This window comes from Polyergus mexicanus, unplaced genomic scaffold (assembly GCF_030449975.1).
Source record: "Polyergus mexicanus isolate NDT 795.1 unplaced genomic scaffold, iyPolMexi1.0 SCAF_9, whole genome shotgun sequence".
Classification (NCBI taxonomy): domain Eukaryota; kingdom Metazoa; phylum Arthropoda; class Insecta; order Hymenoptera; family Formicidae; genus Polyergus; species Polyergus mexicanus.
In genome coordinates this window covers 10,088,324-10,103,386 of record NW_027223329.1, presented here as the reverse complement: position 1 = coordinate 10,103,386, position 15,063 = coordinate 10,088,324, and the positions used below count along the sequence as shown (strand labels likewise).

Genomic DNA, 15,063 nt, shown 5'->3' with positions numbered 1-15,063 from the left:
ATTTTTAAAGACGAATATCTATTGATATCACACATATCGCGAACATCGCGTGTTTCTATCATCTATATGGCTTTCTAAAAAATCAATGCAATGTAAATTTTGAAATTATTATTATTCAATAATGTGTACTCTCTATATAATATGTATCTACTTATAAGTAATTATTAAACATAAAATATTAACATTAAACAGAATTTTCTTTTGCATAAACAAAACTCTGTGGCATCTCTATAAAAATTTGTCAATGATTTATCTGCTGGTTTTTCTCATCCTCATAATTTCCCCTCATAATTTTAGTAATTATATTATCTTTAAGCTGAAATATTTTTGCGATACATTAATTTACGATTATGTAAATTAAATGAGTTTCGTCAAAATTAATGTGCTGGATAGAATATGTATTTATTCATTCATAAAATTACAATATAAAGCCCACCTGATGTCTCTAATTTTCGCGAGTGACAGTAGGCGAGATGATCATGTAAGTTATGATATTATATACGCACAATCGGCGTGCGTGAATGATATCGGCGCATTTCACGATAAGCGTTTATTGGAGATATAAATCGGCGCAATACACACCTTCGGTATATTGAGGGGGGCCAAAGATGCGCAGAGCGTATCACTTTTTGTCTTCAGACAGTTTTATCTCGCGACAGTTTACCAGTGCGTTTGTCATAAACACAAGCTCGCGATTTCTCGATGGTTTCTCTTTCTCATATCAAATTCGAATCACATTTCGAAATGACAATTGGCACCGCTACGACGGTACACGCTAATGATGCCACGTCAAAACCCTTTTTGGTTACCTTACCAGATGAAGGGAAGGAGAAATACATATCACAAGTGTCAAATGCTATTGATTCTTCCGGCAAAGGAAAAAAGCGTTTCCAATTTCTAATTAGTTTTTGCGGTAAGTAATATTTAAAATCTAGGGAAAAAGTAACAACCTTTTTATCGAGGAACATTGAAATCTAAAAAAATTGATCTTTCCACACACACACACAAATAACATACTTATTGAAAAGAGCGGAAACATGATAAAAAAATAGAAAAAAAAAATATTGGAGTAAATCATACAAATTTAATGAGTTTTTTTAAATATCTTTATTTATTTATTCGTAAAAATAAATATTTTTATAGTATTCTCTCTCTATCTTTCAAAACTTGAATATTTACTTAAATATAAAAATAATGTACGTATATAACGAGGCCGACACTTTGTCTCACGATATCGATGTTATCTAAAGAGTGATCGACTTCTTAAGACCTGCTTACGATAGAATTAACTATTTATCTATCTGCTTATGACATTTATCACGAAAAGAAGCTTTGTGATTCTCTTCGAATATTCATTAAGATTTTTAGAATCTTAGTCTGGAATAAATTTACAAAAAAAATCTTTATAATGTTTACATTGCATTCTACTGTTTTATTTCACTTTTTTTATACGTAATCGTTTGATATTTTTCACTGCTTTATAGGATAGCTCAAATATTTTAAAAGATTCTTTATAACAAAAAACTGTCCGCGATAAATTTTCCTAATAATTTTAATTCGTATATTATCAAGTATATATAATTTTCTAATAATAACATCTGCAAAATAGAATAATAATATTAATTAACGTAATTGATAATTCGTTCATTACATAAAGCTTGAAATGCAGTTTATCATAATCAAGTATCGATAAGTACACCGCGATCCATTGAACTTGCAAATCCAAAGAACGAATTTTGTAAATATTCTATAAACTGTTATAATAAATTATTTCGATTATTTCAACATAGAGATGCAATAGAATTTCAATCTTTTCCCTCTTTCTCTCTTACCTGATATATCTATCAGTGCAATTATTAAAACCTTTTTTTTATAAATAAATTTTCAAAATTTTCATAAATCTTTTTATAAAATGTATACATATTACATATTTATTATTTTGCAACAATTATCTTCGACAATTGTAATCCTAATGTTATGCAAAATTTGGATACAATTACTTTAGATAATCAGGTATCTGCAAGATTCTGCTTCGATTGATATGCTTGATATGAACGAATGATAATTTAATCACTGTTTCGCTGTACATAATCTAAATCAACATCTTTATCATTTTTTACCAGAAAATTGTTTCAAACAGATTAAAAGATACGGTGTAATAATAGAATTACTCTTACAGCCTGAAAGAAATTTCATTGTAATTTAATGAATAAAAGAAAAATTTTGTCAATTTAACATAGAAAATATTATTGCTATACGTTTGACATTTTTTTAAAGCAATTAATATTTATAATTATATAAAATTAATATTTATATATATAATTATTAATATTAATTATTAATATTAATTATATATATATATATAATTAATATTTATAATTATATAAAATTATTTAATATGATCGATACATTCTTACTTTAGCGAGTAAAACTGATTTTTGCGATTTAAAAAAATTAACAGATATATAAAATAATTTTTCAATCAACTGATATCATATCGATCTAAAAATTTTTGAATCATTTAGCAAATTATCTTGTGTATTTAATAAACTCGATATACCTCTTTAAATTGATAAATATATTTCTTTTGATGATAAGAATGTGATATTTGTTTGCAGCTGCACTGGTCGGCATGCAAGCTGGCATAACGCTCGGCTGGACATCGCCGATTCTGCCGTACCTCACGTCGGAAGAGTCCTTCCTTCCCGAACTGTCCGAGAATCAGATTTCGTGGATATCGTCCTTGCTAGCGTTGGGTGCTATCGCAGGTGCTGTGCCGGCCGGCAAAATCGCCGACTGGATCGGCCGAAAGTGGGCCATCATCCTGACGGTCGTGCCATTCGCCACATGCTGGTTCACCCTGGTCACAACCAGAAACGTCATCAGCATATATGCCGCGAGGTTCGTTGGTGGAATTGGTGCCGGGGCGGCGTGCGTCCTGGTGCCGGTTTACGTCGGCGAGATTGCCCAGGCGTCGATTCGGGGTGCCCTGGGCGTCTTCTTCCCCCTGCTCTTCTCCTCGGGGATTCTTTTCTCGTATGTGGCGGGTGCCTATTGCTCCTACATGATATTCAATATCGCTTGCTGCGCCATCCTGCTGCCCTTCGTCCTAGGCGCGCCCTTCATGCCGGAATCACCAATGTGGTTAATGCAACGGGGCCGCGAGGATCAAACCGCCAGAGTTCTGTCGATCTTACGAGGATCGTGTTACGACATCGTCGGGGAAATGGCCGTTCTCCAAGATGATGTAAACAGGATAGCGAAAGCGTCGGGCGGTATCAAGGACCTCATCGGGACCAAGGCAGGACGTAAGGCCGTCGTTACTTGCGTGGGACTCATGTGCTTCCAGCAATTGTGCGGCGTGGACGCGGTTCTCTTCTATACGGTCAACATTTTCCAGGCGGCCAACAGCACGATTGATCCTTTCCTGGCGACCATCGTTATTGGGCTTACCGAGGTCGTGATGACGATATTCGTCGCTTCCGTGATCGACAAGTTAGAATATTTAAGTATTTCTTTCACAAATCGATTAACGATTCTTTCTAAATCAATCAGATTTCTATAAATCACGAAATCTTTATTCATTTTGAAGCTGACACGACAGCCGTTAAATTTTTGATAAACCGTTTGGTGATCATTCTCATTAGCTAGTTTTTTCTATCTCTTTTTCAATATCAAATTGCATTAATTTTTATGTGCGTTTAATTTTTACTTCCTTCCTATAAACTTTGATTTTTATAAACTTCCCATTTTTTTATAAACCATCCCCTTTCGATTCCTTCAGATTTGGTCGAAAGCCACTCCTGATAATATCCGGTGCGTTGATGACCGTTTGCTTGGCCATCCTGGGTTACTACTTTAGACTCAAGGACGAAGGAAGGGACGTGAGTGCCTTCGGCTGGGTGCCGCTGACCAGTCTCGCTTTTTTCAATATTGTATTCTCGATCGGTTACGGATCCGTGCCTTTCACGATAATAAGTGAGATATTCCCACCGGAAACCAAGGGCGTCGCCAGCAGCATATCGATCGTGACACACTGGAGCCTCGTGTTCGCTGTCACCAAGTTGTTCCCGATCATGGAGATCGAGATAGGCCAGGCAGCAACATTTTGGACGTTTTTGTGCTTCACTGCCGCGTCCGTCGCCTTTTCGTATTTTGTATTACCGGAGACGAAGGGTAAAACGTTGCAGGAGATACAGAAAAAGCTCGAACGAAGAAAAGTATCGAGCATAAAGTATCCGGTCGAACCGGCCTGAAAATCTCAGCGTGCCGCCAAAAGCGTTTACCTTGTCGCGTCACGTTCAACGCAAGAATTAGTATTGATAGTTCTGGTTTGAAAAATTGTGAAGATCGATGAAAGAGAAGGATGCATACATTTTTTTTTTTTTTTTTTTATGGATACGGATTGTTTTACCCAAACGACTATTTGTTATAAATTGCAAAGTTCCTTATTTTTTATTTCGTATTTGACATAATCGTTGGGGAAAAAAAAAACGCAGGAAATTTGAGGATTGTAAATGCGTAACATGTGCATCCGCAATTATTTTTTAGGAATGCATTTAAAATATCCAAGAATCGTACAAAGAATGAAATATACAAATCTGAAATCTTCTTTTAACACAGAAATTTCATTCTAATTTCATCATCAATTTTAATTCAAATTTTTATTCAGAATTACTACTTACAGATGTAGATATGCTCTATAAAACTTTCTGCCATATCACTAATCAAAACAAAACATATCGAACATGTTGAATAATTTCATTATTCAAAAAAAAAAAAATATTTTTAATATTATATAATAATATTTTCGTATTGAATTAACAAAACTTTATATTGCAAATAATGTTATCGACCGACTGATGTCTGAGTCAAAGTAAATTCCCTCTGTTAGATGTCATGTACTGTACGTTTATTGTGGTGAATACGTCGCATTCTATCTCTCTCGCGCTACTCTTTTAGAATAATTTTGAAATAGTTCGAAATGTTATTTGATCAAATAATTATTTTACCAAAAGCTATTGATATATATTAATCATATTCGATTACTCGATAGTCGATTATCGAATGCTGTAAATTGTAAATAATATATAATAATCTATGTTTGAAAATATTTAAAAATGTCACAATGATGTTATCGTCGTTACGTATAAAGTATTAAATATGTAAAGAAGAGCATTTGAGAGTAAAATATAAAATTATAAGGGACAACAAAAAATATTTTCTGCTCTGCAATATATACGGTAAAGTTCTTTTTACTGCTTTTTCCTGCAATATTTTTTCTGAAATAAACTAAAATAATCGGAAGAAATTAATCTCAACATATTTAAATTTTGTCACTAATACAAACTAAGTGTACCATGCGTAGAAAAATATTATAGCTATTTTCTACCTTTTCCTCGATGTTGATAATCAAATGACAACAAGCGATAATGTAGCAAATTTCTTTCGAATATTCTGTAACGCTCGTCTCTTATCGAGTCTCGATAATTGAAATGAATAAATATCTTTATCTCTTGTAAATGAGCAATACACAATTTAAAAATGATATTGCTTGTTCTTCTCTTATCTATATTATTTCACGTGCAAATATCTCTCTTTAAATATATATGTTTGTATATATGCAATTTATATATTTTTTAAAACCGTCCAACCACGATTCTGAATCTTCACAAGTCTTTTGTGAAGAAAATCAATATTTTAATTTATATTTGTTCTCTTTATATGTATAAAACATAAGAAAAGAGAAAAAGATAATATGTAGAAAAGAATTTATTTTGTAAATTAATTTCATTAAATATAAATTTCTATCAATCTTTATCTTAAATTTTGTATTTTTGTTGCGACATCAGCACTTGTCGCGGAGACAAGTAGAATATCCAGCACTTTTATCGCGTAACACTTTCGAACTGCTAAGGCAATTCAGTCGTCGACAGTGATATTGCGCTAAGTTTCACAATGGGAAGATTACTGTTTGATTCGAGTTAGGGATCAAGTGATGAGGCTGTGCTATTCTCCGCGTATTCCTCGGACGTGCTTACAATACCGACGTTCCGTCTGTGACGCACTTTTCAAACACGTATCGTTTTGCATTTGGTATTGGCTTTAACGCGACCATTATTATTGCGATTGTGAAACAAGGCATATTATAATTTTTTTTGAAATATATATATATATAAAAATTATACATATATAAAATTTCAAGATTTCTTAATTGATTTAAAGTAAATTTTTTTAACAAAAATCATCGTTAATTTTCTTTTTAATTTATGTATTAATTTTTAACATTAAGAGTGATTATGTTAAAATTCTAATTTTTAAATAAAGTCCTGATTCTCTGAATTTTATTGTAACAAAGATCTAATTATTATCGTGACAAAAAAATCTAATGAAATTTCAGTGGAAAAACGATTATTTCAGTTTATGAGAAAACTCGTCCTATTCTTTAGGATACACTTAGTAAATTTCATATTTTATATAATATCTTTGACATGTAAATATCCTATAATATAAATATATACAGTCCTCGTGCAATAATCGATAAAAAAGTATAATGGTAATAATTTTGTGCTAATACGAAAGACTAACCGACGTATCTTGCTAAGATAAATATGAAATTTCTCATGAAAGTATAAATAACCAGGCATCAGCACTCGTGGAAAGATGAGAACTTGGCATACGACGCTATAAACCCTAAGTAGAACTCGGTTTCCGGAGGTTTGAGCAACTTATCCTTCATAAGTCTCGCTGATGACGCTCCACATTGTGGGGAGTTTCGTCGTCCCGTTTTGCTCTCTCTCTAAAGACCATTATGGTGCGATTGGGATATGCGGATGAAAGAGAAGTTGTAATCATGCGTTGCAAGAATGATTGAACAGATAAGAATATCTACGGAAAGTAATATCCGGTGCATTCCCTAATTTCCTTAACGACAAACTTTTAATTATTGTTATAAAAACGCTTCTATTATATCATAATATATATCTATTCAAAAAGTATAATATAATAATTTGTCGAAGCCCTTTTACATATCCGCAATTTTCTAATGATCAGTCTTAATTGTCGAAAGAATATTTTAAATACTTTTCACTTTCTTAAATATCAAAGATAAATCGTCCAATAAATTCTCTCAAAAATATATCCTCTCTCTTCTCAAAATATAATTTATATCATATAGGCATTTTTTCGCGTATGTTATCACGTTTCTCTTGCTATTTTTGTTGAAAAAAATCTTAGTTTAATAAAGCTCTTAAAAAAAGGTAAAAAAATTTTTACCCGACGATTGATTATTTTTGCAAGGTTAGCTCGAGCATTTAATTAAGATGACGAATGAAAATCATTGCGGCATTTAGAGGCGTTTATATCGTGTTTAATCTAAAAAAAATTCTTTGTTCTGTGATATTTTCTATTCGTAAACGCGCGTTCCATGTCCTCGATCTGAATCCCTTTGAATACTAAATCAAGGACAAGATATGTTTTACAATTTACGGCCGTTATAACCACACGAATAGAAAACAGCGCTAGTTATACGTCCGTCGCAGAGGCGATGCATTACACTGTGCCTTATCCGACATCAGTTGCTTAGCTTATAAGAAATATTACAAGACATCACGTCGGCAAGGTAAAAACTGTGCATTTAGATGCATATACAAACGTGACCGAATAATCTTCCGTTATCAAGACGAAACTGAGATATTCCGTGAAATTCATTACGCAAGAATAATATCGATAAAAACAAACTACATCTTCAGAATATTACAACTATTTTTATTTTAGAAAAAATACGATATAAGAGAGTGTATCGTAAAAAATATGTATAATAATTCGTTCCCGTAAACGGAAACAAAAATAGACTGTTGCTTTAAAATATCTTTGATACGAATGAAAATAGTTATCGAAGAAATTAATGAAACATAAACATTTGACATACTACAATTACTAGTTATAATTCTTTTTCAATGATTGAAGATTTTTTTTTCGCTATTAAATGTTTTTATTAATTCAATAAATTTTAATGAGTATTCACACAGTAAATATTATTGAAATCGCGCGCTTCTTATCCGACCCAATTTCAATTATCCCTTCGCTTGACTCTAGAATTCTTCGAGAGAGAACTTATTGCAAGATCGCTTGCTACGAGAGAAAGTACTCTTATACTCGTGGGAATGTACGTCCGGATATTTTCCGAGGATAATGTACTATCCAATAAGTTTTGTAATTCACAGTTCGCAAAAACCATGGACATTCAAAACTCTACGAATCGCGAGTATTATTAATATTGCTCATCAAAAAAATAAAACAAATCGCTTAGCTCTATAATTAATTATGCGCATTATCTGTATGACTTATTCGATGTGTAGATGACGAAACGAACAACATCATTAACGTTACGATGATCATTTTACTTGCGGCAAATATTCAGTTCTTTTCGCCGTTAAATTACAATAGTTTAATAACGGTATAACTCTGTTAAATAGAAAAATCGCGTCGAACTTAAAAGATGGTAGCCAGTGAAAAATAGCGTCTCAAGTAATATTATCTAAGCGCGTTTAAGAGATTCCCTCTACGTACAGAGGTCATATCTCATCTATTAAATTTCATGTCATTTTAGTCACCAGATTTATATTTCTCGGATATCACGTAACGTCGTGGGCCGATTATCTGCACTTTAATTCAGATGGCATAATCATATAATAGAGGAGAGAAATAGTGTAATTTCCGTAAAGAAAATCAAGCAGGCAGGATCGTTTATATTCCTCCGTTCTTCGTAAGATTAATCCTAACAAATTGCTTACTACTTACAGCACTAACTGCTGAGTCACCGTTGAAATATATTTTCTCAACAAATTTGTATCTATGTATGTGTGTATGTAAGTTCATTATCATAATTTTAAAATTTTCACAATATTTCATATTATTATTTCAATTTTAAATTATATTTTTATTAAAGCAATACCAATTGGAGGGATATTGATTAGAGAACAAGATTTCGTCGCTTATTTACACTTTAAGCATTTAATTGATTAAAATATTTAATTTAACTTACTAATTAAAGGTAATTAAATATATATGTCTGTCTGTTTAAATTTCTGCCAAGTTTTTTTTTTTCTTAATTTCCTAAATCGAATTTCATATCTTTATCGCTATAATTTTTACATTCCATTAATTATTCTGCAATACATAAAAGTGTTTGACACATAGATGATATTATCACATCGCCACAAAGTAATAAGACGATATATTTTACTGGTATATTCATGTTAATTGATCACTTCTATTATTGATTTTCGCTTTATTGGGAAATTCGTTATATCAAAAGGGTACGTTGAAAAAATAAAACGTTTCTCGATTCCCTCAATTTATAACATTGCTTAAACTTCTTTATAATAAATACTATTTCGAGATTAATTCAAATTTATACATTTATCGATAATTATATCGATACTCATACATATATCCGATAAGAAATCCATATAACGTCACGAAATGACAGCTCCTCGTGTTTGTTCATTATCCGTAATGAGATCTCTAGTAAAATTCGCTCTAAAAAAAAAAAGAAAAAAATAATAATAACAATCGAAAAGTCGATCAAGATTCTTATTCTCAAAGAATCGATTTCTATAATTTATCACACAGAAATTTGTCATCTTTCCCTAACGGTAATATATAACACAAAAAGCTAGTCACATCGGAGATAATATAAAGACGATAGAATCTCAGATTTAAATTTTCATGGAGGGGAAAAAACTGCCAAAGCGAAAGGGCGATAATAAGCCCTCAACCGCATTTGCTATCCCGCCGCATCTCATTAAATTGAAATCCGGATGAGAGACGGCCGTGTTGTTAAATCATCGTGACGCGAGACCGATAATCGCGCAAGGACGGAAATTTACGCGCGCTCGCGCCGCGGAAGGGCTGTTTCGCTGTTCGCGCGTTAACTCGCTCTCGCATCCGGCGGAATCTGGTGTCGATTGGCGGATTAATTACAGCGCCGTGTCCTATGGAACCTGGGGGTACCGTTCGCCCGGCCGGTTCGCCTGTTTAACGTATCCTGCTTGCCTACACTACCAACCATCCAACCATCCAACCATCACCGCCATCACCACCGCTATCTCCATCGCCACCGTCACCGCCACCATCCACAGAGGGGGTTGACTGCGCTCGTTCGCTGTGGGGGTGGAGGTGGGGGTTGGCGTCAGCAGCAGTGGGTGTTCGTGCAGGTACGCGGTACCCCCCGCGACCATCACCACCACTGGCAGCGTTCTCCGATCGTACCCCGTCACCCTTCGCTATGCATATATATATATATGTGTGTGTGTGTGTGTGTGAGCCCTGAGGCTCCGTAGCTACGTGTACGTAGCCACGTCGACGGAGATTCTGTGCGGCCGGCGTTCTCCGGCTCGGTTCGGTTCGATACGCGCGCGCGCGTACACGATACCGGAGGGGTTCAGTGCCGACAGTGCCGCCACAGCTCTCGTAAGAGACGCCCGTGATTTTGCACCCCCGCTCGAACAAAATTTACCGAACTATACGACGAGGGTGCACCACGGTTTTCTCCATCTCTCTCTCTCTCTCTCCCTCTCTCTCTCTCTCTCTCTCTTTCTTTCTCTCTCTGTCTGTCTGTCTGTCTTTCTTTCTCTCTCTCTCTGTCTCTCTATCTCGCACCATTCTTGCCTTTTCTCTCGCGCTCCCGTTCCAACGTAATCTCCTTCCCACTTTCAACTTTTCTCTCCTCCGCTCGGCCGTACCATTCGTATCGTAATAACCGCCGTACCTCGCCGGATAATACGGTGATAAATGACGAGTGAGTGGTGACTGGGGGATACGGACCTCGGCCGTTTCGATCTCGTCTCGATGCCTCGTGGTGATGTGGGTGCTAGTGATGATGATAGCGGCGGGTTGATACGAGACGACCACGCTGTTCGCGATTCAGTGTAGGCGGATGCGCCTTTCCCGCCAGTGTGTATCACAACAAACGGTACGGCTAATCGTATGCTGACCATATCGCCGATAATTTGTCCTCAGGATCTTCTACGTGTCATTCACGCGATTCCGATTTGGAGCGCGAGCTATAAACGTTGAGAGGGTCAGGGTGATCGACCGGGAGACCGCGACGCTTCGTGACACCGTTGTTGCATTTCCGAGACGTGTATTTATCTGTGAAAGTTTATCCTCGCAAAACGGTAAACAACAAAAGCCCGCGATCGACGAAGGAACAAATGTATATTTCTGCGTTTCAAATTATTTATTATTGATCGAGTCATCGATCGAGTATCCACCGCGAGTTTCCTTCCGTGGATTTGCATCGGCTATAATACACACGATAATTTCACGCGTTTCGATGACGCAGTTGATGATCGATGACGGTGAGTCGCGAGGAATCACGTGGTCGATTTTTATTCGCGATACCGTACGCATATACAATTTATAATTTATCCAGTTGACTGTCGTCGGCGAAACGAATGGAAATTCCAGAGCTATTAGCGCGATCGGTCGATGCTTATAGCAGGCAATACTATGACACTCGGTTAGTCGCTGACATTCAGAATGAACTATGTGCATCGCACAAGAACGAACTCCTTGACCTCTTAAAGTCACGACACGACACGACACGAAGAGTATACTTCACCGCGCGAGTATGTGTAAACCGCTTTCGACAATACGGTGAAGCTAAGCTCGACCGAGAATTGCAATGGCGATATAACTCGAGGAGGCTTGCGATCGAAGGCTTTTCGAGATTTCAAGAGGTTCGTCGTTGACACGGAGAAAGCGCGTTAAGTCTGGTCTTTACAAGTTTCACTCTGTCTCACGAATCCGCGATACGACGTAACCACCGTCGTAATCCGTTATACGCAACAAAAATTATCGACAAGTGAAACCGACGCAAACTTTGAAAGTGCGAAAACGGTTTGCGAAAAGTCCCTGTCATCATCCATTACGCGCGAACACTTATCAACATTTTTCGCTATTGAGACTGTCAATATATATATATACAGCAAATTTATCGAATCTTTTATTTATCTGCAATTCATTTTCAGTAAGTCATTTTAAAATATTGAAAAGACAAATCGTTGCCCGGTGTAATTTTGCAGCATAGTGCATCATCAACATCATTATAGCCGCGTCCACGGCTGCTCTCTTTTGTACTGTGAACTTTTGATCTTGGATCGCGAAATTTTTAATGTCCCCCCCCCCTCTCCCAAAAAAAAGAAGTACAATTTCGGTATTTAAATAAATTTCGAATGGAGATTTCACGAGTGTTTTAATTGACAAAAATATGATCGAATGTGCGCAACGTAAAGTATAATTTAAAAAATACTACTATTACTACACACATAAATCGATCCCGGTGTTCCAAAATATATCAGATGTAATCGTAATGATCGAAACTTTGTCAAAAATCGATTTCGAGACGAAATAAGAAGAGAGAGATCAGGGGGAAACTGTTCGCATTATAATTCTTTTATATTTCCAAATCCTACCGACTAATTCATCGATAACAACGTGACGGATATCGATTAACAGAGACAATCGAATCGAGACAATTTAGCGATAGTATGAGATCGACGAAAGTGGTACAGGATCGAAAGGGATGATCGAGCATAGGTCCCAATGACATCTCGGCGGGGCGGGAGCGAGGGGTATAAAAGTCCTCCCAGCCCTCCGAGCAGCGGTTCGGAGGACAATGGTTTCACGAACCGACCTCGAGTGGTTGGGCTCTACGTAAAAAATCTGAGTAGAGAAGAATTGGATGAATTGGCAAAGGAGGGTATCTACGGACCAACGGGAAATCCGAACGATCGACCTAGAGACAGCGGTAGTCAGAGAAGTCTTAATCTCCCAGATAGCAGCAGAGATTTCGACGGTCAGGATTATATTAGAGGAGCAATCTCCAGGACACCTCAGCCATTCAGAAGATCTGAAGTCGGAGTCAGACGTCGAGAATTCAGTGAGAACTTAGTGCGAAGAGACCATCATGGTTCGCTTCCGATGGAAAGAAGTTGGCCGAGGCGACTGGAGGATCGTCCGGGGCAGGCTTCGCTGGAGAGGTCCGCTCGAGGATCCTCCGAGTTTCCTGTCGGTTGGAAAGAGCAGTTCGTACGGCCCGGCATATCTTTGTCATCCAGACAAAGTTCCATCAATGTGCAAATCATTGACGAGGAATCTCGGCCACGTCGCTTCGGAGAAGGCTCGAGGTACTCCGAAGGACTTTCGTCCCGCGTTCCTTCCACGAGAGGATCCGACAGAGATCAACGATCGTCGAAGTCGGTCGAGCGATCGGCGCCGTCCTACGCAGGCCTAAGTCCGCCTGAATACACCGAGTACGAGGAATCGCAGGCGGCCAAGATTCGACCAAAAACTACGACGAGAGCTTATCGGAACGGCGACAAGGAACGCGAGCCGTACAAACATCCAACTTCACTGGCAGAAGAAAATCAGGAGGACATTTTCAAGACGACGAACATCGGCGGAGCGAAGGAAATTTCGAGTCCATCGCGAACATCTCCGGTGACAGAAAAACCGATTTCTCCAGAGTCTAAGAGAAGCGAGTCCCCACCGATTAAGAGAGTCGGCTCCAGAATGCAAGACAGCACGAGACTGCGTCCGCCATTGGCCGGAACCGCCGGCACTTCCGCCGATTCCGGTACCGGAGATTCCGGAAGTGCAGAGATTCAGGCGGATGTCGTGACCCCTCAAGCTGCATCGGCTGACATTCTCGATTCTAGCGTGTCCAAGATCGAGGACAAGTCGCCAATCGCGAGGACACCCGGCACCAAGGGCGGCAAGCAAACAGTGAAGCCATTCACGAAGGAGAGTCTCGATAGATTGGAAAACAAGACTGTGCAATTAGTGCGCGAATATGGCTTTCAACCTAAGAGAAAAATGTCGGTGGAAGATGGTGCCATACTGCCAAATAAATTCGAACCGTTTCCGAGCAAGCTCTATGGCAGGCCATTGGAGGAAATAGACAATTTCATCTACGACGAGGTGAGTTTATGATTTCGATCGTATATTTTTATATTTTCTGCGTTTTTATTTTTACATCTTTGATTCAGTAACCAGATAAAATTATTTAAAAAATAACTGTTTCCCTCTTGAATTATTTAACACGTAATACGTATTATACAATATATGTGTATTACATAATACAATATAATATATATTGTACTTTTTATGTATATTATATTATATATTTTAAATGTATAATATATAGTATATAATAAATATTATAACGTATAAATTAAAAAATAAAAATAATTAACTTGTTGATAGAATTAATCGTTATCGAAGAAAGCAGTTATTAATATATAATATTTATAAGTACTATGATAACTGATTCGCACTGCGTTAATTCCTTTAGATAAAAGAGTAGCTTGCATATCGAGGCGAAATCAAAAAATTCAATTTCAAAGTTGCTAGAGCTTATCATAATTATCTTGAATCTACAAAGGAAAATGTTAAAGGACCACACAATCGAGAATCGTTATAACGCGACGCCGCGCTGCGATACAGTTTTAGCGGATGTGTATTTTTACCTTATATTCGTCGAATGTTGCTGACAGGCAAAAGCAAATATCGAGTCGAACGCGCGCGATTTTTATTTCTGTAAATAAATGTCCCCGCTCGGTAAAACGAGTGAAACAAAAATGGCAAAGGAAGGATAAGGTGATGATAAAAAAAAGAAATGAGAGAAAAGCAAAGAAAAGGATAGATTCGGAGATGTGTATGCAGAACAGACGAAAGGGGTTTAAAACAGAGACGGGAAGAAGAGTTTGAAAGAGAGTTCGAAAGAGAGGAGGATGGGCCATGACAGATCGGCAAAATGGAAAAAGTAAAATGACTAAAAGAGAAAGAGATGCAGAGAAAGAAAGAGAGAAAGAGAGAACAAATCTCCTTATAAATATGGAGTGAGCGAAAAAAAAAAGAGAAAAGTGAGAAAAGAGACGAAGGGCAACGAAAAAATTAGGCAAATTCACATATATATATTATATGTATGTATGTATTACACATCTATTTATATTAAAAATCGATCGCGACTCTATTCGTGACTTGTTCTTAAAT

The 15,063-nt window shown here is 36.7% G+C and overlaps 3 protein-coding genes across 9 annotated transcripts in view; 2 read left to right on the top strand and 1 right to left on the bottom strand.

The window, feature by feature from the left end:
* Window positions 1–15,063, bottom strand: part of Pyd (zonula occludens-like protein polychaetoid) — a 46,586-nt gene that overhangs the window by 24,329 nt on the left and 7,194 nt on the right. The window contains exon 1 of one of the 3 annotated variants that reach the window (XM_070301981.1): window positions 5,393–5,689. The exons of 1 other annotated variant lie outside the window; for it this stretch is intronic. The gene's annotated coding sequence lies outside the window, so the exon portion shown is untranslated. Of the gene's footprint in view, window positions 1–2,680; window positions 3,589–5,392; window positions 5,690–15,063 lie in introns of those variants that run through there. One more of the 3 variants, XM_070301979.1, reaches the window with a different exon arrangement.
* On the top strand, window positions 745–4,347 carry LOC138936535 (facilitated trehalose transporter Tret1-2 homolog). Its single transcript, XM_070301988.1, has 3 exons — window positions 745–913; window positions 2,619–3,495; window positions 3,785–4,347. Exons 1-3 carry the CDS (start codon window positions 745–747, stop codon window positions 4,254–4,256), a joined length of 1,518 nt encoding a protein of 505 aa, XP_070158089.1. The 3' UTR covers window positions 4,257–4,347.
* The window catches only part of LOC138936532 (sodium channel protein 60E), a 54,074-nt gene continuing 49,482 nt past the window's right edge, over window positions 10,472–15,063 (top strand). For 3 of the 5 annotated variants that reach the window (XM_070301974.1, XM_070301975.1, XM_070301977.1), the window contains exon 1: window positions 10,472–13,989. In XM_070301974.1, the coding sequence (XP_070158075.1) occupies window positions 12,613–13,989 (1,377 nt within the window). In that variant the 5' untranslated portion in view covers window positions 10,472–12,612. The remainder of the gene's footprint in view (window positions 13,990–15,063) is intronic. The other 2 variants (XM_070301972.1, XM_070301973.1) reach the window with 2 other exon arrangements.

Coding starts and splice junctions, on each gene's coding strand:
- LOC138936535 (XM_070301988.1), top strand. CDS start 745: ATGACAATTGGCACCGCTACGACGGTACACGCTAATGATGCCACGTCA. Junction 914..2,618: donor ATTTCTAATTAGTTTTTGCG/GTAAGTAATATT, acceptor ATTTGTTTGCAG/CTGCACTGGTCGGCATGCAA. Junction 3,496..3,784: donor GTCGCTTCCGTGATCGACAA/GTTAGAATATTT, acceptor CGATTCCTTCAG/ATTTGGTCGAAAGCCACTCC.